The sequence below is a fragment of the Ranitomeya variabilis genome, chromosome 1, assembly GCF_051348905.1.
Source record: "Ranitomeya variabilis isolate aRanVar5 chromosome 1, aRanVar5.hap1, whole genome shotgun sequence".
Taxonomy (NCBI): Eukaryota; Metazoa; Chordata; class Amphibia; order Anura; family Dendrobatidae; genus Ranitomeya; species Ranitomeya variabilis.
The window spans coordinates 671,448,328-671,474,057 of NC_135232.1; the positions used below are offsets into that span (position 1 = coordinate 671,448,328).

At 40.7% G+C, this 25,730-nt stretch overlaps 1 protein-coding gene across 2 annotated transcripts in view; it reads right to left on the reverse strand.

The window, feature by feature from the left end:
• Positions 1-25,730, reverse strand: part of MAPKBP1 (mitogen-activated protein kinase binding protein 1) — a 167,006-nt gene that overhangs the window by 94,714 nt on the left and 46,562 nt on the right. Inside the window, exon 1 of one of the 2 annotated variants that reach the window (XM_077264100.1) lies at positions 12,279-12,453. The exons of the other annotated variant lie outside the window; for it this stretch is intronic. Within the exon in view, the coding sequence (XP_077120215.1) occupies positions 12,279-12,356 (78 nt within the window). The 5' untranslated portion in view covers positions 12,357-12,453. Of the gene's footprint in view, positions 1-12,278; positions 12,454-25,730 lie in introns of those variants that run through there. 2 annotated transcript variants of the gene reach the window in all.

The following is a 25,730-nucleotide window of genomic DNA, read 5'->3' on the forward strand; positions in this document are numbered from 1 at the left end:
ATGGCCTAATAGTGTGGCACACATTTTTTGGTCACAAAGTATATTCAACTAATAGGACTTAGACTAGACCGCCTAAAATATGACTCATTTAATCAAACAGTTTGAAGCAGTGATAAATATTGAGCACTTTAAGACACTGACACTTTCTTTTTAGTCTTTGCCAAACCAAGATGGACTACCACCACAATGAGGCGTCAGGTTACACCTTTTACTATACTCTATGGTATGTGGAGGGGAAAAGAGTGAGGAGCACTCAACACAGTGAGAAGGCGGACATAGTCAGATTAAGCTGCAGTTTCGAGCATCTGCTTAAGCGGTCTCCAGTGATGGATTCACAGCAACAGAGGTCAGTAGTGCTGTATTCACAGCAACAGAGGTCAGTAGTGCTGTATTTTGTCCTCCATGCTAATAGTTCCTAGAGAACTGAAAATTTGATATAGAGCCTTCATGGGTGAAAACTGGTTAAAAATGCTAAATGCAAGTCATATAATTGTCAGAAGTAGTGGTGTTACTTCTCAAGGACAAACACACACACACGTTTATTCTGAAAACTCGCCTGGAACGACAGCTTTATCAGTCCAATATTTCAAGTGTTTTACCATCTATTAAACATGCACTTACAGCAGTGCAAATTAACTGTTCCTTTCTTTACAAATACCATTACATATTTCTGGTGCAATTTAGGCTATTGTTCACACATTGCTTTTTGCTGCAGCCAAAACCTGATCTCTTGGCAGAAAAAAAAAAAAAAGCTGCAAACAAAAAGCATGTTTTCCTGACTTTTTCAGGATCCCAAAAGTTCAGCTTTGCTTCCACCATACTAGCATGAACAATGCAAGGTGTTCGGTCAGCTAGTTTTTTTAATGGAAATTTTTTTTATGCCTGAAAATATAATGACGACTATTCTGAACAAAAAAGTTAATAACAAAAAAATTCAGAATTGCAAACATAAAAATTAGAAGGGGGGAGGCTGAATTGGTCGGGAATAGTTTACCTAAGACACTAGCAGAGCATTTTGTGGCCAGGAGCTCTTACTTTCATACATTAGTCAGGGCAATTGAGTTGGTCGAGAACCCGAGAATGAGAAAGTACAACAAAGGCCGCCCGCATTGGGGGTGAGAAGGAAGTTTTTTTCACACACACACACACACACACACACACACACACACACACACACACACACACACACACCACAAAAAATAGAAAGGTGTTTCACATCCTTCTGTACCTGCTTATTTTACCACTCAAACACAGCAAAAAACGATGGTAACTTTTCTTTGCTGTAACTTTTCTTTGCTGTTTTTTGCACTTACCCATTGCTTTCTATGGGTGAAAAAAAACGCAAAAATGCTGAACAAATTGATGTGCTGCAATTGAAATCGGCCAGTATATATTTCTTTTTAATCTGCAAGCTGCATGATGTAGGTGCAGAAACCCCAATTCCAGGAATTTATAACTTGAGAGGCAGCTTTCTGTGACTTCAATACAATCAGTGTTTTATCTGCAGGAGATTATCACTGCAACACTAGGGGGTCACATGCCAGACAGTCAAGCTAATCTGTGTAACCCTGCCCCCACCACTGATTGTCAGCTTGCTGACAGTGTACATGGGAAGCTGCCAATCAGGGGCAGGGTTATACACAGCTCAGCATTAGGAGCACTGCTATATCCACAGCAAACAAAATAGCAAGAGATACATCACTGGAATTAGGGTCTCAGCTCCTACATAACACTGCTGTCAGATTACATAGCAAAAACCTGGTGGCAGATTCTCTTTAAACGAGAAGGTCTTCATAGTTCCTGTTGCTGGATTCTGCACGTAGTAGTGACACACCTTGGGTCCTCTGCGGAATCAAAGGATTATACACAGAAGAGAGCATGACTCCTTAGCGGGCCAGTGGGCAGAACAAGTTGTCGGTATTTTGGAAGTCTTAAAATTAAACTAAATTTTTAAAAATTTCAATATCTACTTTATTCTTTGCTTTGAAACTTGAGGCTTGATCTTTGAGATTATATTTCAGATTGACAATCCGCGTGAATAAAAACTTTTACTAACACGATTAAAGAATTAAAAAAAATACAGTAGAAAGAAGGAACACATAATAGGCCTCACTAGTACGAACAAGTTTAGTGCTTGGAGTATAGATTTTTCTGTAATCGGATCATCTCGCCTCCTGGACAAGTTCCAAAACTACTACACCCCATGTTTTACATTGGCATCTAAATCATAAATATTAATGCTGTCCGCCTTAGGACAGATGTAGTTATGTCAGTGATCCGAGGAGCATTCCCTCAAGAATTTCACTTCATACTGTAGGTGTTATTCTTTTGTGCTAAATAACACTTTACATAATTTTTGCCGAGGGCTGGAGAATGCTGACCCTATTCTGAATATGCATGTCCAAGCCACAGAAATGTGACACCATATAAAAAAAAATAATCTTTTTCAGACAGCAATTTTGCTGCTTTCCATGAGTAAGAACCTCTTGTCCAAGATTAATGAACCATCTGTGGTTGACCACGCTACTTACATGTGCAGAGACCACTCACATTCAGGGATTACCCGCTTTCTCCTGTGTGCATTGGTTTCTTGACATAGCCCAAAAATATCTAACCCTAAAATCTCAGACCAGACCCTTTAATTCTAAGACCTCAGAACACTCTAGAACTTAGGAATTCAGATGTTGGCGTTTCATAATCCATAGATGGCCTAGCCCTAGATGGACTGCGGGTCTCCTGGCCAATGTTAACAGACTCATAGGCATATTAGTTTGGGCCCGGAGATCCACGGTCCGTTCAGGCATTGTGCTCCATGTACAATGAAACTTGAGCGTCTGAATTTGTTGATTGTTAGAGACTTTCCAAAACTTGTTTCCACAATAATCTGGGACCTCTTCCTTTTTTACCATTCGTGCCTCATGGAAAGTAAGTATAAACCAGTCTGTCACCTACAAGAGGAAGTGTGAGGTAGGAAAACCCAGATAGGTAGGAAAACCCGCCTGTAGGAAACAGACTGGACATGTTCAAATTAGATCATGGCTAGAAAAGAAAACTACCATGTATTTGTGTCCTGTGCGGAGGTCATTGTGCAGGAAGGTAGAGGAGGTGAGATGTGACTATCATCTATTCTGAATGAAAGGGCAGATGGTGTCGATATTAAAGTGTTAACTTTGAATGTAACCTGGTCTATGGTATTACCTGCAGAAAAATGACCTCTACAGACAAGGCTGTATCTAAGAGGGCGTTATAGAGTTATGTACCCAAGGGAGGTTGGATCCTGGGGAGGTCAAGCAGAACAACCAGGCACTTTCCCCCCCATCTCAAGTATTTAGAGACCGGATTAGTATAGCAAACAAACTTATGCCCTAGTTCTATAAAAAGTGTAAGCTAAAAAAACAGGATTTTCTTTTCAGCCCATCGCGAGGCTGATATGCCAAAGACAAACCTGCAAGACTTAATGAGATATTTATAAATGGTGACATGGACAAATACAGCTCTGGCAAAACCTAGGAGACAAACACATCAAAACCCTATCATGGGCAGCCAAATCTCCAGACCTGAACCCCATTGAAAACCTCTGGAATGTAATCAAGAAGATGATGGATATTCACAAGCCATCAAACAAAGAATTGCTTACATTTTTGTGTCAGAAGCAGTGAAAGACTGGTGGAAAGCATGCCAAGACGCATGAAAGCTGTGATTAAAAATCATGGTTATTCCACAAAATATTGATTTCTGAACTCTTCCTGAGTTAAAACATTAGTATTGTTGTTTCTAAATGATTATGAACTTGTTTTCTTTGCATTATTTGCTTGGAACTTCGGAGACAAGTTGTCAGAGGTTTATAGAATAAATTATATTTTACTCAAAAATATACCTATAAAGAGAAAAATCAGACAGACTGAACATTTGCAGTGGTCTCTTAAGGTTTGCCTGAACTGTATATTATATAATAATATAAAAATATTAACCATTAGCTTTCTCACTTAAGGGAACCGTCCAGATAGAACTTGATGCAATGTATTATGTCTAGGACTGGGCATGACACAAAATATAAAACTAACATCAGGTTTGGTTGTCGTGACTTTTCAAGCATTACAAAATTACTTCATGTAAAACAAAGTTCATCTACTAAATTCTCACATAAATAGAATAAGACATAAACAAAGTTTTCAGTACAAAGCTACTTAAGCATTTGTAACACCGGTGGTGTTCTATGGAATTCCAAATTCTAGGTTCTACAGAGTACAAATGAAAATGGAAACAGAAGAACAAAAGCTGGAACAGAAGAGAAATTATTTTGCTAACCAAGGAATCCCTGCGAGTTCACTCATCTTTTAATGTAAGCAGCAATGCGATCTCCAGATGTGCATCCTCCTGACAGCTGCTGCGATACTAATCTTCCTGCAGAAAATTCTCAGAGGTCATCTTCCCCCTATACGCTGACAGTGCCGAATTTATTAATCTGGAGCCACCATGTAATACTCTTACACAGTACATATAAAAAGTATATAATGTACATTTTCATATGTATCATGTAACAATATTACATGCTGACTTCAGATAAATTCTGCACCATCAGCATAAAGGGGAAAAATTACCTCTGACCTTATTCTGCAGGAAGATTAGGATCGCAGCTTACATTAGGAATATGCACATCTGGAGATCGCATTGCAAGTTTCTTATATTTATACCCTATAATAAATAATTTCAGTAGTTTAGGAATTCTTCTGTAACCAATGCAATCAGTATGTTTTGCAACAATAAGGTTGCAACGGTCTTGAGACAGCTCACTGGTTTCACCCATCACCAGATGTCTCTTGTATGACACATTGGTAATGAGACACCTTTTTATAGGCCATAAGTTGAAACAGCTGATATTTTTCACTTTTCATTTTTCAAGTGGCCGGATTGCCTGTTAAATTACTGATGGATTTCAGCTGGTGTCATGACTTTCCATGGCTTTTTGCACTGCTCTTTCTTTAAATGTTCAGCACTTTTTCCCCATATAATTTCTCATTATTACACATCTATGGTTTGATTACTTTGTCTTTTGGATGGGAATATAAAAAAAAAATTATTTAATAATTTATTTGCATATGACAATCTGGTGCTTTTCATCACCTTCTAGGGACTGCATTATATACATATGGTACTTTTTTTTTTTCACGCCACATAAGAGGAGCTACATAAATGCTCCACACATGGAAACTAAAAGAACAAGAAGATTACATCAATGTATGATATTTGAGTGTGAATATTGGCCATTTACTTTACTGTCACCAGGTACAAACTTCATACATAATTAATTCGATTTCTTAGACTAGATGAACATGCTGTACTTATTTTGAAAATCCATGATAAAATGTCTGTAAAATCCTTAAAATAAAAGATCAACTCATTACCCGGCCACCTATCATAATTGACAACTGCTAAAAGCTTGGTCTCCCTGCTGCAGAGACCTCACACTGCTCTGGACAAACAGCAGCTGTCAGTCAGGCTGAGGGAGGGGGGAGCAAGCAGAGACTGAGTACACAGACTCTTGATCCCTCACAGTTTAGCTTAATTCATAAAATGCTCAGTAGTATTAGGATTTATAAAGCCATTCTGGCATGGATTTTCAAAGCACATACACCAGTGTCATCAGGTCCATAAGACCTATTTAATAACATTTGAATTCTGGTGACACTTCCCTTTTAGGGCTGAAGATATTCAGATCTCTGGTCTTTACCACAGGGCAGCAGATTTTAACGTAGCAATAAGAACGCTTTTGATGTGGTTTAAACCAAATACAAAATAAAGACAAAAGACAAGACGTCGAAGTCCTTCCTTTATACTTTTCCTTCCTTTTTCACAGCCTTTTTGTTTGTGGCGAGTATCCGGCAAAGTACAAAAATAAACAAATTTTAAAATTTAAAAAAGCAAACTCGATTTTCACCTCTTTGCTTTTAAATCCCACTGTCCACACGTAACTCATCGTAGATTGCAGACATTTTATAAAATGTAGATTATGGCCCTTATGGAAAGTTTACACTTACGGATTACATAGGTTTAGCGAAAAATTACTACATGTAAAAAAAAAAAGCAGTCTTGGGTGTAATTCACACGTGCAGGTTTCAAGCTGACATCACACAGACGCATCTCGGTTAGTGTCTCTGTACTGTCTGTTGGAACATTAGAATGGGCAAGTTTGGACCACCGATTGGACCAAAGTAGGACATATCAACTAGAGACAAGGACCCTGATCTAGTGACCACGTCAGTAGTCCATGGCCACAGAAAGGAAGAATTGCTGGCATACCCGTAGCCTCTTCTGATTAGTAGGCCCTACAAAACAGAAAAGGCGCCAGGGATACAGCTAGGAGGTGCAGTAGGGTGTAGAAGAAAAACAAGGAACCACTGGGCGCTAATGGAAAGGATGACGGATCATATAGACTGATGAAGGCAGCTGTTAGTTACGGGAACACATAGCCTCAACAAAGTGACCGTATCTCATACTTATTGTGGTAAGCTCACTTTTAGGCTAATTGTTTCCGCAACGAACAGGTGACTTCATCAGCCCACAGAATGAGTCATCTTTTCTAACAAAAGCCAATGGTTCCTTAGTTGTGTCTTCTACCCCACTGTACTTATTGTGGTTGACATCGTGCACAAGCGGAACTAGGAGCAGCAGCAGCTGGTCCACTCTTTGCAAGTTTTCGGACAGAGTTGTGTCCGTTCTAAGAACATCTTGCTAAGGCTAGGTTCACATTGCGTTAGTGGGTGATCGCTAACGGACAGTGTTGCACGGCGAAAATGTCGCAATTAACGCCATGCAATGGGTCCGTTAGCGCACCCATTGACAGCAATGTTTCAGCCTGAAGCGCATCGCTAGCGCGTGCCTTTTTCGGCTCGCGCTAGCGATGTGCCGTTCTTCTGTGGCGCGCCTCGGACGCTGCTTGCAGCGTCCGCGGCGCGCCCGAGGTCCGTTCCCCGCTCTCGCAGATCGGGGATCTGCGAGAGCGGGGAAGTTAGAGCGACCCCTAAACGTGGCCCCTACAAATACATTGCGTTAGCGCAATCCGCTAGCGCTAGACGGATTGCCCCAACGCAAAGTGAACCTAGCCTGGTGAGCAGTTCCGCTTACTTTCAGAGTTACATTATTTACTCAATCACTGTACACTACTTTTACCTTTAGATTCGTCAGACAGGAGCCATGCGAATCATTTCAACCTGGTACCCAAGGAATATCGAAGTGACAACCGGAATAGGGTCTTACTATGACTTTATTCACACACACCTACAAAATCTACATTTTTTTATTAGACAGTGACTAATTTATTCACATTAGTCACAGGACAATGCATTCTAAATTTACAATATACCTTGTATGGATTAAAAATAAAACAAAAAAAAAACAAAAACCACAGAGCTGCTCCCTTTGATGGTAGAGCCAGGCTGCTGAGGATGCCCTCCAATGGGCACTGCAGTAACGGCGTGGGACTGGTTATAACAGAGCAATGAGATCTTAATCTAGGTCAGGCCAATTAGTGCACTGAGCATTCAGGCCCAATGTGTTTTATTGTTAAGTGGTGAACACAGAGCAAAGCAGAAAACGGACTAAGGGTACCGTCACACAGTACCATTTTAATCGCTACGATGGCACGATCCGTGACGTCGCAGCGATCGTATGAATATCGCTCCAGCGTCGTAGACTGCGGTCACACGTTGCAATCACGGCGCTGGAGCGATGCCGAAGTCCCCGGTAACCAGGGTAAACATCGGGTAACTAAGCGCAGGGCCGCGCTTAGTAACCCGATGTTTACCCTGGTTACCAGCGTAAACGTAAAAAAAAACAAACAGTACATACTTACATTCTGGTGTCTGTCCTCCGGCGTTCTGCTTCTCTGCACTGTGTAAGCGCCATAGCCGGAAAGCACAGCGGTGACGTCAGACGTCACCGCTGTGCTCGCTTTCCGGCCGGCGCTCACAGTGCAGAGAAGCTGAGACGCCGGAGGACAGACACCGGAATGTGAGTATGTACTGTTTGTTTTTTTTACGTTTACGCTGGTAACCACGGTAAACATCGGGTTACTAAGCGCGGCCCTGCGCTTAGTTACCCGATGTTTACCCTGGTTACAAGCGAACACATCGCTGGATCGCTGTCACACACAACGATCCAGCGATGTCAGCGGGTGATCAAGCGACGAAAGAAAGTTCCAAACGATCTGCTACGACGTACGATTCTCAGCAGGATCCCTGATCGCTGCTGCGTGTCAGACACTGCGATATCGTAACGATATCGCTAGAACGTCACGAATCGTACCGTCGTAGCGATCAAAATGGTACTGTGTGACGGTACCCTTAGGAGTTGGGTGAAGATGCTATGCATGATTAATCTGTGTATACATGTATGCAGCGCTGATAAAAGTGAAAGAGCACATGACACAAGATGGAAAAAAAAAAAAAATGCCGCTTTGTACAATCTGTCGTGCCCGTGCCAATTTTTTTATTTTTTTATTTTTTTTTATACACTTTTGCTCAAAATTGCATTTCAACGGCAATATAAAGTTTTAAATCGAAAAGTAACTTCACAAAAAAAAAAGGAATAAAACCCAATATCAGCATGGGTTTACTAAGGACCGTTCATGTCAGACTAATCTGATCAATTTGTAAGAAGAGGTAAGTTCCAGACTGGACCAAAGGAACCCAGTGGACGTAGTGTATATGGACTTTTCAAAAGCTTTTGATACGGTGTCACACAAAAGGTTGATACATAAAATGAGAATAATGGGGATAGGGGAAAATATGTGCATATGTGCATGTGGCTCAGGGATAGGAAACAAAGGGTGGTTATTAATGGAGCACACTCTGACTGGGTCGCAGTTAGCAGTGGGGTACCACAAGGGTCAGTATTGGGCCCTCTTCTTTTTAACATATTCATTAATGACCTTGTAGGGGGCATTCAGAGTAGAATTTCAATATTTGCACATGACACTAAACTCTGCAGGGTAATCAATACAGGGGAGGACAATTTTATATATTACAGGATGATTTATGTAAACTAGAAGCTTGGGCTGATAAATGGCAAATGAGCTTTAATGGGGATAAATGTAAGGTCATGCACTTGGGTAGAAGTAATAAGATGTATAACTATGTGCTTAATTCTAAAACTCTGGGCAAAACCGTCAATGAAAAAGACCTGGCTGTATGGGTGGATGACATACTCATATTTAGTGGCCAGCATCAGGCAGCTGCTACAAAGGCAAATAAAATAATGGGATGTATTAAAAGAGGAATAGATGCTCATGAGGAGAACATAATTTTACCTCTATACAAGTCACTAGTGCGACCACACTTAGAATACTGTGCACAGTTCTGGTCTCCGGTGTATAAGAAAGACATAGCTGAACTGGAGCGGGTGCAGAGAAGAGCGACCAAGGTTATTAGAGGACTGGGGGGTCTGCAATACCAAGATAGATTATTACACTTGTGGCTATTTAGTTTGGAAAAACAAAGGCTAAGGGGTGATCTTATTTTAATGTATAAATATATGAGGGGACAGTACAAAGACCTTTCTGATGATCTTTTTAATCATAGACCTGAGACAGGGACAAGGGGGCATCCTCTACGTCTGGAGGAAAGAAGGTTTAAGCATAATAGCAGACGCGGATTCTTTACTGTAAGAGCAGTGAGACTATGGAACTCTCTGCCGTATGATGATGTAATGAGTGATTCATTACTTAAATTTAAGAGGGGACTGTATACCTTTCTTGAAAAGTATAATGTTACAGGTTATATATATTAGATTCCTTGTTAGGGTGTTGATCCGGGGAACTAGTCTGATTGCCGTATGTGGAGTCGGGAAGGAATTTTTTTTCCCCAATGTGGAGCTTACTCTTTGACACAAGGGTTTTTTTTTGCCTCCTCTGGATCAACATGTTAGGGCATGTTAGGTTAGGCTATGGGTTGAACCAGATGGACTTAAAGTCTTCCTTCAACCCTAATAACTATGTTACTATGTTACTTCATAACATAATAAAGATTTAGAGAAGAAACACTGTAATATACAGGAAAACAAAAATGTGTTGCAGTGAAATACTAACTTTGTATAGTTTTTTTTTTTAATTTAAAAGTAGGGTGAAAATGGGTTAAACAGTGCTGTGAATAGTTATAATAGTTACAAATATATATTTAACCCCTTAGTGACAGAGCCAATTTGGTACTTAATGACCAATTTTTACAATTCTGACCACTGTCACTTTATGAGGTTATAACTCTGGAACGCTTCAATGGATCCCACTGATTCTGAGAATATTTTTCGCGACATATTGTACTTCATGTTATTGGTAAAATTTGATATGACTTGCGGAAAAAAAAAAAAAAAAAAAAAGGAAATTTGGCAAAATTTTTCCAATTTTCAAAATTAATTTTTGTACCCTTTAAATCAGAGTCATATCGCACAAAATAGTTAATAAACAACATTTCCCACATGTCTACTTTACATCAGCACAATCTTAGAAACAATTTTTTTTGTTAGGAAGTTTACAAGGGTTAAAAGTTGACCAGCGATTTTTCTTTTTTCCAAATTTACAAAACCATTTTTTTTTTCAGGGACCACCTCACATTTGGAGTTTGGGGGGGTCAATATAACAGAAAATACCCAAAAGTGACATCATTATAAAAACTGCACCCGCAAGGTGCTCACAGTAAGTTTATTAACCCTTCAGGTACTTCATGAGAACTAAAACAATGTGGAAGGAGAAAAACAAACATTTTACTGTTTTCACACCAAAAAAATTTACTATGGAAACAAATTTGTTTTCACAAGGGTATCAGGAGAAAATGGACCACAAAATTTGTAGTGCAATTTATCCTGAGTACGCCGATTCCCTGCATGTGGGGGGAAAGCCATTGTTTGGGCGCACGGCAGAGCTCAGAAGAGAGGGAGCGCCGTTTCACTTTTGGAAAGCTAAATTGGATGGAATGGTGGCGCCATGTAGCGTCTGGAGACCCCCTGATGTACCTAAACAGTGGAAACCCCCCAATTCTAACTCCAACCCTAACCCCAACACACCCCTAACCCTATCCGTAATCCAAACCATAGGCCTAACACCACCACCCAGATGCAGGAGGGTCCAGGGACACCGGAGGGAATCGGGGGACCCCATTTCGATCACATCAGAGGAGAGAGAACTTAAATAGGAAATCTGACTTTTTGAAGTCACCGTTATACCGTGAATAACGGTGATCGCAACACTGGGGTCTGTAAAAACCAACCCCAATTATGTTCTGAATTTCTGACGCTGGGGGGCGCTATACACTTATTTCTCAGCGCCGTTAAAAAGCGGCGCTGACGAATAAGTACCCTTAACTGCCGCCGTTAAAAGGCGCATAGGTGGTCATTAAGGAGTTAAAGTACAAACTGGTTATAAATATATATTTAAATATATTTAAGTATATATTTGTACTTTAAATATATATTTATAACCATTCACAGAATATTTTTATCCTCTTAAAAATAAATAAATTGAGACATCAGAACTGCTGTTTTTTGGATGCCGCAACTCAAGTGCTGGTGATCACAATATATGTTTCACAGAATGAAACAAGTAGGAACGGCCCTTCCCTACACAAAAAAAATAAGCTATTACATAGTTCCACTGGCAAAAAAAATTAAACAGTTGTGGGTCTCAGAAAATGGTTATAGAAACAAATTTAACTTTTTTTTACTGCGTTAAAAAAATGTGTATTTTTTTTTACCTCTTTGGGGAATCTGAACCAGGGACCTTCTAAAGTGGGCCCCCAATTACCATTGCAATCTATAATCCCCCTCCCATATCCAAACGTATAGCGGGGAAGGGGTAATGGGCGAATGGAACAGTGCACCTCCGAACCAGTTTGTTTAATGTTAGTAAAGGGTTAAAAGCAGATTTAAAAAAAAAAAAAAAAAAAACACCACACTTTTCTGGTGTTTTAGAGACTTTATTTTTTTTTTTTTTGGGGGGGGGGGGGGGTCAATTTAACTATACATTAATTTAGTATCTGGAAGAAACACCTTATAATACAGTTATAACCACCAGTAAAAATTCCCAGCCATAAAGAAGTAAACTCAAAAGGATATTTTGAGATAAATGTCTTCCAAGTACAAGCATATTTTACACTATATGAAAACGCATTCACTGAGGTCAAATTCGGAAGCTGTGTATTAGCGGACCAGCAGGGCGACCATTGTAGCAATTGTCCTGATCGTGACTGCACGCTCAAGCCTGGATATTGTACTCATCATACAACACATACTTTTTGCTTTTTTGCCTTCATTTTCCGGAACACCACTGCCTTTAGCATCTGCCTCTCCGTGTAAGCGCAATAAGACATTTAGACTTTCAGATGTTTAAGTCCGGAGGAAAATGAAATGGTTGGAGCCCGTATTACATGATGACATTTAAAGGCTACAGCCACGATATCTAAGAATTCTAGAGTACTAGGTGTTCTAGAACACTGAAGGTTTGTATGGCAGAGTCATAAACAACAGGCCGTCGCCATAGCAACCTGGAACAATGAAATCAGGTTCTGGAGTGGATCCTATAACATACAACAGTGGCTGAATATGAAGGCAGCCATGGATCACACCAATGGTGTAATTGGAAGCTTAGGAGCGAAAAGAAAAAATCTCAAAACTCTCGCCAGTTATTAGTATTAGTCTTCTCATGTGGCTTGTAGGGACCTTTTGAGTGGACCAAAGCTCCAGTGTCTGTTTGACTGCAACACTTGCACCCACTGTAGTTATGCCCCTGGGTCACACATACATTGTTCAAAAGAAGTCAAAGTGATAAAAAGGTCTAAAATGCATCAGTATGGCACAAGACACTATATGGTGACCACAGAGATTGCATGGGTCTTGTGCCAATAAATTCACCTTACCACGATAATGGGCTACTAATAACTGACATATAGGAGATGCCAGTCATGCCTTAGAGGACTGAATGCCCATGTCCGGTTCAGAGAAGTCTTTAGATATGTCGGGTGGGTACCATAGGAGACTTTGAGGCATGTTCATTAGATGCGGTTAGAGCTTTTCGACGGAAGCAATTCACCAACGAAGAAAAAAATTGAGCTCCTTGCTTTACAACGTTTTATATTGCTGGATTCTTTGGCAACATTTACTGGGGTAGCAAACACGCTTATTGAACTTTGGATGCCATCTTCTCAAACATTCCAAATATACAATGAAGTAAATTTGTACTGAATACAAGTAAATTTAGTTGGAATAAATTATTACACTGGGAATAGGATTCTATCAAAAATACATACCGTAATTAAAATAAAAAAATAAAGTAAAATAAATACTGAAAGGAGTAGGATTTAGGTTCACACAAAGTAAACAAAAAAAAAACACAAGCTTCTACTGTATTGAAAGCAAATGGACATTTCCAATATAGCACAAATCACTGCAAATATGCTCTGGGGACTTTGAAGCGGTCTCATAAACCCTAATGTTGTGAATTCTGTTGTGGGTTCTGCTCTTAACCACCGGAGGGAGCCTATAAATGGTAGTGCTGCTGTTTGTCCTTCACAACAGTCATCAGCTGCTTCCACTTTGGACGGGGCTATTTAGTCTGGCTCCTTCCTTTATTGAGTGCCAGTTGTCCATTGTTTTCTAGGGACCCACATCTCTGCTTGGTTTCTCCTTCTGGATTGTCCAAATCATCAAAGATAAGTCCTGGCTCTGTTTTTGCAGTCCACATGCGGTGGACTTAATAGTTCTGTGAATTGCTATGTTTTTTCTTGTCCAGCTTTGTCTGTGTTAAGATTTACTCAGCCAAGTTGGAAGCTCTGGAGTCACAGAGTTACCCTCCATGCCTTTAGATAGGTGTGGAGATTTTTGTATTCTCTGTGGTGGATTTTGTAGTATTTTTTATACTGACCGCACAGTACTCTTTCCTGTCTTTTCTTTCTAGGTAGCGTGGCCTCCTTTGCTAAATTCTGTTTTCAGTCTGCGTTTGTAATTTCCCTCTCCTCTCACAGTCAATATTTGTGGGGGGCTGCCTTTCCTTTGGGAATTTTCTCTGAGACAAGATAGTATTCCTGTTTCTTTCTTTAGGTGTAATTAGTCCTCCGGCCGTGACGAGGTGTCTAGGGAGTGACAGGAACATCCCACGGCTACTTCTAGTTGATGTGTTAAGTTCAGGGTCTGCGGTCAGTATAGAGGCCACCTACTCCAGAGCTCGTCCATGCTGCTCCTAGGCCACCAGTTCATAACACCCTAATAAAGGTGGCATACATGGGGTATGACCTAAGGCCATCTTACATCTTGAGCTAGAATAGACCGTCATATCAAAATGAACATTCCTGCCCAAGAATTCATTCCACGCAATTTAGACAGGTGAAATTGATCATATGTATGAAAGGTTTCAATTAGGACATCCTGGTGTTAGACTTCCGATGACTTTAGAGAGGATTTTTTTTTTAGTAATGGAAGAGGAGAGAGCTTATAGAAAGAAAAAATATATATATAGACCATGTTGGGAGGACTCCATTGTGCTACGTGTGATGACCTACATACATAACTCATTGTTTCATTAGTACACTGGACGGGATGATACATTAAAGCTGTAAAGAGTAATAAAGTCTTTACTGGTTAAACGTGCACAGATAGAAAGCAAGGCAGGGGACCAGGATGAATCACACACTCCAGCTGGAAAAACACAGTATGTGTACGTTCATAGGTACACATTTTCTGCTGTGGAGTAAAAGTGGAAAAAAAAAAGTTAAAGAAAAAAAACAAACTTTTTTCAGTGCCAAAAATACATCCCCACCCTTCCCTACCAAAATGAAAAAATAAATAAAGTGTGAAAGTAGCCTATACTTTGTGGAAAATTTATGTGTTGCATTAAGATTTAGGAATTAGCTAAAAGCACACATGGACTGGCATCCTGAAATCCAAATAGCACCTACGGTAATTGCTGGTCATCACACTTGCACTAGATTGAAACTCGTGCAGAAGCTTTCCTAAAACTATTCACATTAATGTGGAGTTGGTCCTGTTGTAAATTTAACAGCATCGATTTTTCTGGAAAGGTTTTCTACAGGATTTTAGAGGTGCTGGCAATTTTTCCCCATTCACCCACAAGAGCATTTCTGAGATCAGACACATATTGGAGGAAAGGCCGTTACAGTTCATCTCAAAAGGAGTTTAGTTTGGTAGAACTTGACCGTCACGCACAGAGCCCCAACCTCTACCCCATCAAACTCACCCAAGCATCCCTTTTTGGACTATGTTTTGTGAACTGGACATTTGCAGAAAATACATTTTTGAGTGTAGCACAATACTTAGAAGTCTTTTTTTGATGACCATCATATGCTCACTCATTTGTAGACCAATTTATGGAAGCAATGAAGAACGGACATAATCCACCATTATATGTGACGCCACCAGCCGAGTCACACTAGCAGGAATGCTCAGCATAGTTTGCTCATCCTTCTAAGCTTATGCAGTAAAATAGGAAATGCTTAATATTATTTTATAAGGGACATATGTTTCTTGTGTTAAAGGTGTTGCCCACGACTAGGACAATCCCTTCTTGATCTAAATGTTTGGCCCGGATAAAATAAAGCCTATACTAATTTCCTGTGCTGGCGCTGTTCCAGCGGTGTTGGCACTCACAGTCCCGCATGTTTTTTTAATGACACGTTAGCCCGGCACCCAATTAGTCTGTCTCCGCCTTCATACGAATTGAACATTAAGAGGAACTCAGATCAGCTGCAGCCTCGAGACCTATGGAACGGCGTCAGCACAGAAGGAGAGTATAAGCTTTTCATTTTAAAATTAGGAACTCCTTCTTGATCTAAATGTTTACATCAAGAAGGGGTTGTCCTTGTAGTTGACAACCCCTTTAAGTAAGAACTCTTGCATGAAATCAAACATATCCATTTTATGTTTTGTTTTTGCTCTGAGTTTATGCTAATCTCGGCCAAATAAACTACACATAAGATTAAAGCCATACGGAAAAAAAATTAACATGAATTTGTGAGTTTGAATGGAGATCTAATGTGAGTGTGATCCTCCCAGATGACCCTCTAATTTAAGAGAATAGTGGTCATGTTTGATCTGGATATATCAGGTGTCTGGCAGAACGCTATTTTCCTCTTTCTGTTGGCATGGATGATTGGTTGGTTGACTGGAGAATACATGGTTCATGGAAGGAAAAACAGAGAAGTAACAGATGAATACTAAAAACCTTAAGCCAAGTTTATGATCGATTACCAAATTATACAAAAAGTATTTGAGAAATTAGTAAGGCCAACAGGCACATGGGACTATACAGACAAGCAGACAGTCAACGAAGCAACTATATCTAAAAGTTATATATATAAAAAAACAAACAAAAAAAACAGGGCAGACAAAGTACACCTGCACCGGAGCCACAGCGTGAAGACAAGAAGAGGACGTCATCGTAAGAAGATGGAAGGCCCCGGACCGGACCACAGCAGGACCGCCCCTGGGTGAGTATAATCTAACCTCTTTTTCTCATCTTTCAGGATACATCGGGGGTTTATCTAAAGCATTACAGAATGCTGTAGATAAGCCCCTGATGCCGGTGGGCTTCGCTCATCTTCGATTTTGGGGGTGACAGGTTCCCTTTAATATTAAATAAAGACACACACTCACACAGTCACCAGCCTATGTAGGAATATTAACATAACCTACATATGCTGTAACAAAACAGCAACTATAGGCTACGCCCCCACGGTCAGTACTCGGCAGTGCTTTGGACGCAGCACATGTTCGCTGTGTCCAAAGCGCTGCTGGATTTTGAACGCAGGTGTTCATTGAACAGTTAGGAATCACCGCATCCTATACATTGGACGGGTGAGTTATCTTGCACAGACTGAGCATCTCCGCAAAATAAATAGACATGCTGTGGTCTGGAAAGACGAGCCGCATGTCTGTCTCCGCAGGGAAGCCGCGAGCACCGATGAAGACATAGTGGAGATGTGATTTCTTGAAATCCCATCCACTATACTGTAACATCTGGCCGCTGCGGGTTGGACGATGTGGATGTACGCAGCATCCAATCTGCAGCATTTACCGACTGTGGTTACATACCCTCAGAAATCAGAGTTAAATGCAATATCTGTATTTTTCAAAAAAAATTTGTATAAAAATTGTGTGGGCTACTGTGTAATTTTAATAACCAGCAGAGAGAAAGCCAACGGCTGATGTTAATATTCTGGGAAGAAGCCAATAGCCATAAAGGTTTCCTGGTTATTAATATCAGCTCACAGCTGTTTGCTTAGCCTTTACTGGCTAGTTTACAGGGGTACCCCAGGAACAAAAATTGACATAAGTGAATATGTATGTAACTTTACTTTTTTTTTTTTTTAAACGGTGAGCACAGGCACCAGCAGATGACACTACTCTCCCATCAGCGGCACCTGCTGTCACAGTTATCAGTGACAGCAGACATAGCCGGATGGGAGTAGTCTCATCGGCCCATGCCTGCTTTTTTACCGCAGGTCACAGCTGCGGGTCAAAGTCAGCTACGGAATCACGCTGCCAGCATGATCCCGCAGCGCTGTGACCGACAGTACCGGCAGTAACGTTACCACACACACAGACCCGCACATATTCTCTGCTCACAGTCTCCGGCCCACACACTCTTCCTCCTTTTGACATTTCCTTTTCTGCAGCGTTTCTGCCAGTACAGCCACAGAAAATCCGCAAACCTTTTTACACCTGTGGTTTTGCTGTGGATTTGACTGACTCAATGGAAGTCAATGGGTGCAGAAACGCTGTAGATCCGCAAAAAGAATTGACATGCTGCGGAAAATAAGACACTGAGAACAAGGACAGAAATTTCCGCAGCATGTGAACAACAATTCAGGAATGCCATTGATTAACATTGCTTTAATACAGTGTGGCTTTATAGCATTACTGCGTGGAAAAAACGCTGCAGAAACGCAACAAATCTGCAAAGTGTGCACATAGCCTTAGCCTTCCGGACTGATTTGTCTCTAGTTTTCAGTTTTGCTACAGTCCTTGTCACTACTGGTAGCATGAGGGGGTATCTGCAACCCATTCAGATTGCACAGGTGGTCCCCTATGATGCCACATGAGTAGTCACAAGTTTTACGATGTGTCCCATAGAACATGTACCAGGACTTGGGCTGTTACATGAGGCGAGCTGGTCTTGGCAGCAGAAGGGCATCAACAGGAATGATATCTGCTCCTTTATGGTGATGAGGAACAGAAGAAGCACTGCCCAAGTCATTCAAAATTACCTCCAATTGCTCCAAAAGGGTGGCACAAGGATTAGACATCCTGTAGTGGGACCTGTTCTCACAGTCCAGCATCATACAGCTTCTTTTGCATGTGACAAAACACCAGAATTAGTAGGTTCAGGTTCTTCTCATAGACAAGAGCAGGTTCATATTAAGCACGTAACAGACGCGAGTCTGGAGACAATGCCGTGAACATTATGCCGCCTGCAACATTGTTGATGGGTCAGGAAGGTCTGGGCAGGCCTTATAAAACAGCACAAACCACCAACAATACGCTAATGGCTTTTTTTTTTTTTTTTTTTAAGGTACCAAGATGAAATCCCCAGGGTCTTAGACATTATACTGGGTTCTTTCTGGTACAGGAGAATACTGAACTTATGTGGCCAGAGTGTACAGGCAGTTCCTGGATGATGAAAGCTATGATACCATTTACTGGCTTTGACGTTCTCTAGGCCGGAATCAAATTGCAAAGCTTTGGGACATTTGGAATTCAATGCCTCCAAGTACCGCAGAATGTCCATGAGCTCACTGCTGCCCCGATTACTCAGGAGTATGTCTAGATATTGTCAGGAGGGCATGCACACTACCAAGTCACTGTGACATCGAGTCACTTCTCATGGACAAGCCATGAGTCAGGATAATAAAAGAGTCAGAGGTCTATAGCCAGAAGAGTATGTCAAACAGAGGTAAAAGACTAAAGTCAGGTAACGGTCAGAGGTAAAAACACCTAGAGGATCAGAGCAAAGGGGTAAAACAAATGGATGGTCAGAACAAGTACAAGGATCAGGCAGCGATAGATCAATAAGCAAGGCACTAGACACAGGGAAAACAAACCACACAAAGCTGAAGCTAGAGCTGGCAGCCATCTGGGACTGCCACCTCAGTTAAATTGCAATCAAGGGAACAGGGAGCAACTGGCGAGAGCTCTGTACCTCCCAGTCTCAGACTGGACATCTCAGCACACCCCTGCACCAGACTGGACAACTGAACTGTCAATCACTGGTGCGCCAAGACACACTGAGGAGTGAAATCGTTAGTCACATTAAGAGAAAAATAATCCAAAAGAAAAACAACACTTAGAAAAGGGATTTATAATCCCCCTTCCAAAAAATGTAGGTGTATATAATACCCAATTGATACATAGTGCCTACATTAAAGAATAGAGTGTTTAAACGCTAAATAAAGTGACAAAAAGGTATATAAAAATAATGCTTTTTATTACCCTATAAATAAAAGTACAAACAGTAATACATGGTCAATGGTGATGTTTCAAAAGGCAGACAGTTGCGCATACATCTCAGGCAGCAGTTGTATAAAAGGTGGCAATAATATTGGAGACTGCTGTCCATGAGGTAGAATATGTCTACAAAAAAGTAAATTGTGCCTGAGAATAGAATTAGATAGGAACATAAAAACTGGAAAAAAATCCTAATGATTGGACCTTATCGCAACAGACTGCTCACCCATGTAAGGATGTCCTATAACCCCTGGCAAAAATTATGGAATCACCGGCCTTGAAGGATGTTCATTCAGTTGTTTAATTTTGTAGAAAAAAAAGCCGATCACAGACATGGCACAAAACTAAAGTCATTTCAAATGGTAACTATCTGTTAAGAAACACTAAAAGAAATCAAGAACAAAAAATGAGGTAGTCAGTAATGGTTACTTTTTTAACCAAGCATAGGGGAAAAAATTATGGAATCACTCAAATTATGAGGAAAAAAAAAAAAATCACACAATGTTGCAAAAGATGTTGGTTGCTCACAGTCAGCTGTGTTAAAAATCTGGACCAAATACAAACATGGGAAGGTTGTTAAAGGCAAACATACTGGTAGACCAAGGAAGACATCAAAGCGGCAAGACCAGAAACTTAAAGCAATATGTCTCCAAAACAGGAAATGCATAACAAAACAAATGAGGAACGAATGGGTGGAAACTGGAGTCAATGTCTGTGACCGAACTATAAGAAACCGCCTAAAGGAAATGGGATTTACATACAGAAAAGCTAAACAAAAGACATCATTGACACCTAAACAGATAAAAACAAGGTTACAATGGGCTAAGGAAAAGCAATAGTGGCCTGTGGATGACTGGATGAAAGTCATATTCAGTGATGAATTGCAAATCTGCATTGGGCAAGGATATGATGCTGGAAGTTTTGTTTGGTGCCATTCCAATGAGATTTATAAAGATGACTGCCTGTAGAGAACATGCAAATTTCCACAGTTATTGATGATATGGGACTGCATGTCAGGTAAAGGCACTGGGGAGATGGCTGACATTACATCTTCTACAAATGCACAAGTTTATGTTGATACTTTTCTTATCCCATCAATTGAAAGGATGTATGGGGGTGACAAAATCATTTTTCAAGATGATAATGCATCCTGCCATAGAGAAAAAACTGTGCAAACATTCCTTGAAAAAAAGACACATAAGGTCAATGTCATGGCCTGCAAATAGTCCGGATTTCAATCCAAGTGAAAATCTTTGGTGGAAGTTGAAGAAAATGGTCCATGACAAGGCTCCAACCTGCAATGTTGATCTGGCAACAGCAATCAGAGAAAGTTGGAGACAGATTGATGAAGAGTACTGTTTGACACTCATTAAGTCCATGCCTCAGAGACTGCAAGCTGTTATAAAAGCCAGAGGTGGTGCAACAAAATACTAGTGATGTTTTTGAGTGTTTTTTGTTTGTTTTTCATGATTCCATAATTTTTTCCCCTCTGCTTGCTTAAAAAAAGTAACCATTACTGACTACCACATTTTTTGTTCTTGTTTTCTTTTAGTGTTTAACCCCTTCATGACCTTGGGATTTTCCATTTTTCCGTGTACGTTTTTCGCTCCCCTCCTTCCCAGAGCCATAACCTTTTTTATTTTTCCGTCAATTTGGCCATGTGAGGGCTTATTTTTTGCGGGACGAGTTGTACTTTTGAACGACATTGTTAGTTTTACCATGTCGTGTACTAGAAAACGGGAAAAAAAATTCAAGTGCAGTCCCACACTTGTTTTTTGTTTGGCTTTTTTGCTAGGTTCACTAAATGCTAAAACTGACCTACCATGATGATTCTCCAGGTCAGTACGAGTTCATAGACACCCAACATGACTAGGTTATTTTTTATCTAAGTGGTGAAAAAAAATTCTAAAAACTTTGCTGAAAAAAAAATAAATAAAAAAAATTGCGCCATTTTCCGATACTCGTAGCGTCTCCATTTTTCATGATCTGGGGTCGGTTGAAGGCTTATTTTTTGCGTGCAGAGCATGTTTTTAATGATACCATTTCGGTGCAGATACGTTCTTTTGATCGCTCCTTATTGCATTTTAATGCAGTGTTGCGGCAACCAAAAAAACGTAATTCTGGCATTTCTAATTTTTTTCTCGTTACGCCGTTTAGCTTTCAGGTTAGTGCTTTTTTTATTGATAGATCGGGCAATTCTAAACGCGGCGGTACCAAATGTGTAGGTTTGATTATTTTTTTATTGATTTATTTTGAATGGGGCGAAAGGGGGGTGATTTAACCCCTTCCTGACATCTGACGTACTATCCCGTCGAGGTGGGGTGGGCCCGTATGACCACCGACGGGATAGTACGTCCAGCACGATCGGCCGCTCTCACGGGGGGAGCGCGGCCGATCGCGGCCGGGTGTCAGCTGCATATCGCAGCTGACATCCGGCACTATGTGCCAGGAGCGGTCACGGACCGCCCCCGGCACATTAACCCCCGGCACACCGCGATCAAACATGATCGCGATGTGCCGGCGGTGCAGGGAAGCATCGCGCAGGGAGGGGGCTCCCTGCGGGCTTCCCTGAGCCCCCCGCAGCAACGCGATGTGATCGCGTTGCTGCGAGGGTCACTCTTACCTCCCTCCCTGCCTGCTCCAGACCCGGATCCAAGATGGCCGCGGATCCGGGTCCTGCAGGGAGGGAGGTGGCTTCACAGAAGCCTGCTCAGAGCAGGCACTGAAGCAGCGTGCACTTCTCTCAGATCGGTGATCTGTCAGAGTGCTATGCAAACTGGCAGATCACCGATCTGTATTGTCCCCCCCTGGGGCAAAGTAAAAAAAAAAATTTTTTTTTTTATTTTTTTTTTTACACATTTGGAAAAATTCCAAAATAATGAAAAAAAATATATATATATTATTCCCATAAATACATTTCATTATCTAAATAAAAAAAAAACACAATAAAAGTACACATTTAGTATCGCCGCGTCCGTAACGACCCGACCTATAAAACTGGCCCAATAGTTAACCCCTTCAGTAAACACCGTAAGAAAAAAAAAAAAAAACGAGGCAAAAAAACCGCTTTATTATCATACCGCCGAACAAAAAGTGGAATAACACGCGATCAAAAAGACTGATATAAATAACCATGGTACCGCTGAAAACGTCATCTTGTCCCGCAAAAAACGAGCCGCCACACAGCATCATCAGCAAAAAAATAAAAAAGTTATAGTCCTGAGAATAAAGCGATACCAAAATAATTATTTTTTCTATAAAATAGTTTTTATCGTATAAAAGCACCAAAACATAAAAAAAAATGATATAAATGAGATATCGCTGTAATCGCACTGACCCGACGAATAAAACTGCTTTATCAATTTTACCAAACGCGGAACGGTATAAACGCCTCCCCAAAAAGAAATTCATGAATAGCTGGTTTTTGATCACTCTGCCTCACAAAAATCGGAATAAAAAGCGATCAAAAAATGTCACATGTCCGAAAATGTTACCAATAAAAACGTCAACGCATCCCGCAAAAAACAAGATCTCACATGACTCTGTGGACTCAAATATGGAAAAATTACAGCTCTCAAAATGTAGTAACGCAAAAAATATTTTTTGCAATGAAAAGCGTCTTTCAGTGTGTGACGGCTGCCAATCATAAAAATCCGCTAAAAAACCCGCTATAAAAGTAAATCAAACCCCCCTTTATCACCCCCTTAGTTAGGGAAAAATAAAAAAATTAAAAAATGTATTTATTTCCATTTTCCCATTAGGGTTAGGGCTAGAGTTAGGACTAGAGTTAGGGCTAGGGTTATTGCTAGGGTTAGGGCTAGGGTTGGGGCTAGGGTTAGGATTACATTTACGGTTGGGAATAGGGTTGGGTGTGTCTGGGTTAGAGGAGTGGTTAGGGTTACTGTTGGGATTAGGGTAAGGGGTGTGTTTGGATTAGGGTTTCAGTTATAATTGGGGGGGTTTCCACTGTTCGGGCACATCAGGGGCTTTCCAAACGGGATATGGCATCCGATCTGAATTCCAGCCAATTCTGCGTTGAAAAAGGAAAACAGTGCTCCTTCCCTTCCGAGCTCTCCCGTGTGCCCAAACAAGGGTTTACCCCAACAAATGGGGTATCAGCGTACTCAGGACAAATTGGACATCATCTTTTGGGGTCCAATTTCTCCTGCTACCCTTGGGAAAATACAAAACTGGGGGCCAAAAAATAAGTTTTGCGGGAAAAAAAAGTTTTATTTTCACGGCTCTGCGTTGTAAACTGTAGTGAAACACTTGGGGGTTCAAAGTTCTCACAACACATCTAGATAAGTTCCTTGGGGGGTCTAGTTTCCAATATGGGGTCACTTGTGGGGGGGTTTGTACTGTTTGGGTACATCAGGGGCTCTGCAAATGCAACGTGACGCCTGCAGACCAATCCATTTAAGTCTGCATTCCAAATGGCGCTCCTTCCCTTCCGAGCTCTGTCATGCGCCCAAACAGTGGTTCCCCCCCACATATGGGGTATCAGCATACTCAGGACAAATTGGACAACAACTTTTGAGGTCCAATTTATCCTGATACCCTTGTGAAAATACAAAACTGGGGGCTAAAAAATCATTTTTGTGAAAAAAAAAAAGAATTTTTATTTTCACGGCTCTGCGTTATAAACTGTAGTGAAACACTTGGGGGTTCAAAGTTCTCACAACACATCTAGATAAGTTCCTTAGGGGGTCTACTTTCCAAAATGGTGTCACTTGTGGGGGTTTTTAATGTTTAGGCACATCAGGGGCTCTGCAAACGCAACATGGCATCCCATCTTAATTCCAGTCAATTTTGCATTGAAAAGTAAAATAGCGCTCCTTCCCTTCCGAGCTCTGCTATGCGCCCAAACAGTGGTTTACCCCCACATATGGGGTATCGTCGTACTCAGGACAAATTGCACAACAACTTTTGTGCTCTAATTTCTTCTCTTACCCTTGGGGAAATAAAAAAATGGGGGCGAAAAGATCATTTTTGTGAAAAAATATGATTTTTTATTTTTACCGCTCTGCATTATAAACTTCTGTGAAGCACTTGTTGGGTCAAAGTGCTCACCACACATCTAGATAAGTTCCTTAGGGGGTCTACTTTCCAAAATGGTGTCACTTGTGGGGGGTTTCAATGTTTAGGCACATCAGGGGCTCTCCAAATGCAACATGGCGTCCCATCTCAATTCCAGTCAATTTTGCATTGAAAAGTCAAATGGCGCTCCTTTCCTTCCGAGCTCTGCCATGCGCCCAAACAGTGGATTACCCCCACATATGGGGTATCAGCATACTCAGGACAAATTGTACAACAAACTTTGGGGTCTATTTTCTCCTGTTACCCTTGGTAAAATAAAACAAATTGGATCTGAAATAAATTGTGTGAAAAAAAGTTAAATGTTCATTTTTATTTAAACATTCCAAAAATTCCTGTGAAACACCTGAAGGGTTAATAAACTTCTTGAAAGTGGTTTTGAGTACCTTGAGGGGTGCAGTTTTTAGAATGGTGTCACACTTGGGTATTTTGTATCATATAGACCCCTCAAAATGACTTCAAATGAGATGTGGTCCCTAAAAAAAAATGGTGTTGTAAAAATGAGAAATTGCTGGTCAACTTTTAACCCTTATAACTCCGTCACAAAAAAAAAATTTGGTTCCAAAATTGTGCTGATGTAAAGTAGACATGTGGGAAATGTTACTTATTAAGTATTTTGCGTGACATATGTCTGTGATTTAAGGGCATAAAAATTAAAAGTTGGAAAATTGCGAAATTTTCAAAATTTTCGCCAAATATTCATTTTTTTCACAAATAAACGCAACTTATATCGAAGAAATTTTACCACTATCATGAAGTACAATATGTCACGAGAAAACAATGTCAGAATCGCCAAGATCCATTGAAGCGTTCCAGAGTTATAACCTCATAAAGGGACAGTGGTCAGAATTGTAAAAATTGGCCCGGTCATTAACGTGCAAACCACCCTTGGGGGTGAAGGGGTTAAACTTTTACATTTTTTTTTATTTTTTTCCACTTTTTTGTTTACTTTTTTTTTTTTTTTACTTTTGCCATGCTTTAATAGCCTCCATGGGAGGCTAGAAGCTGGCACAACACGATCGGCTCTGCTACATAGCTGATGTTCGCGGCTATGTAGCAGAAATGTAGCAGAAATGCAAGTCGGCTGTGAGCGCCGACCACAGGGTGGTGCTCACAGCTGCCGGGGTTCAGTAACC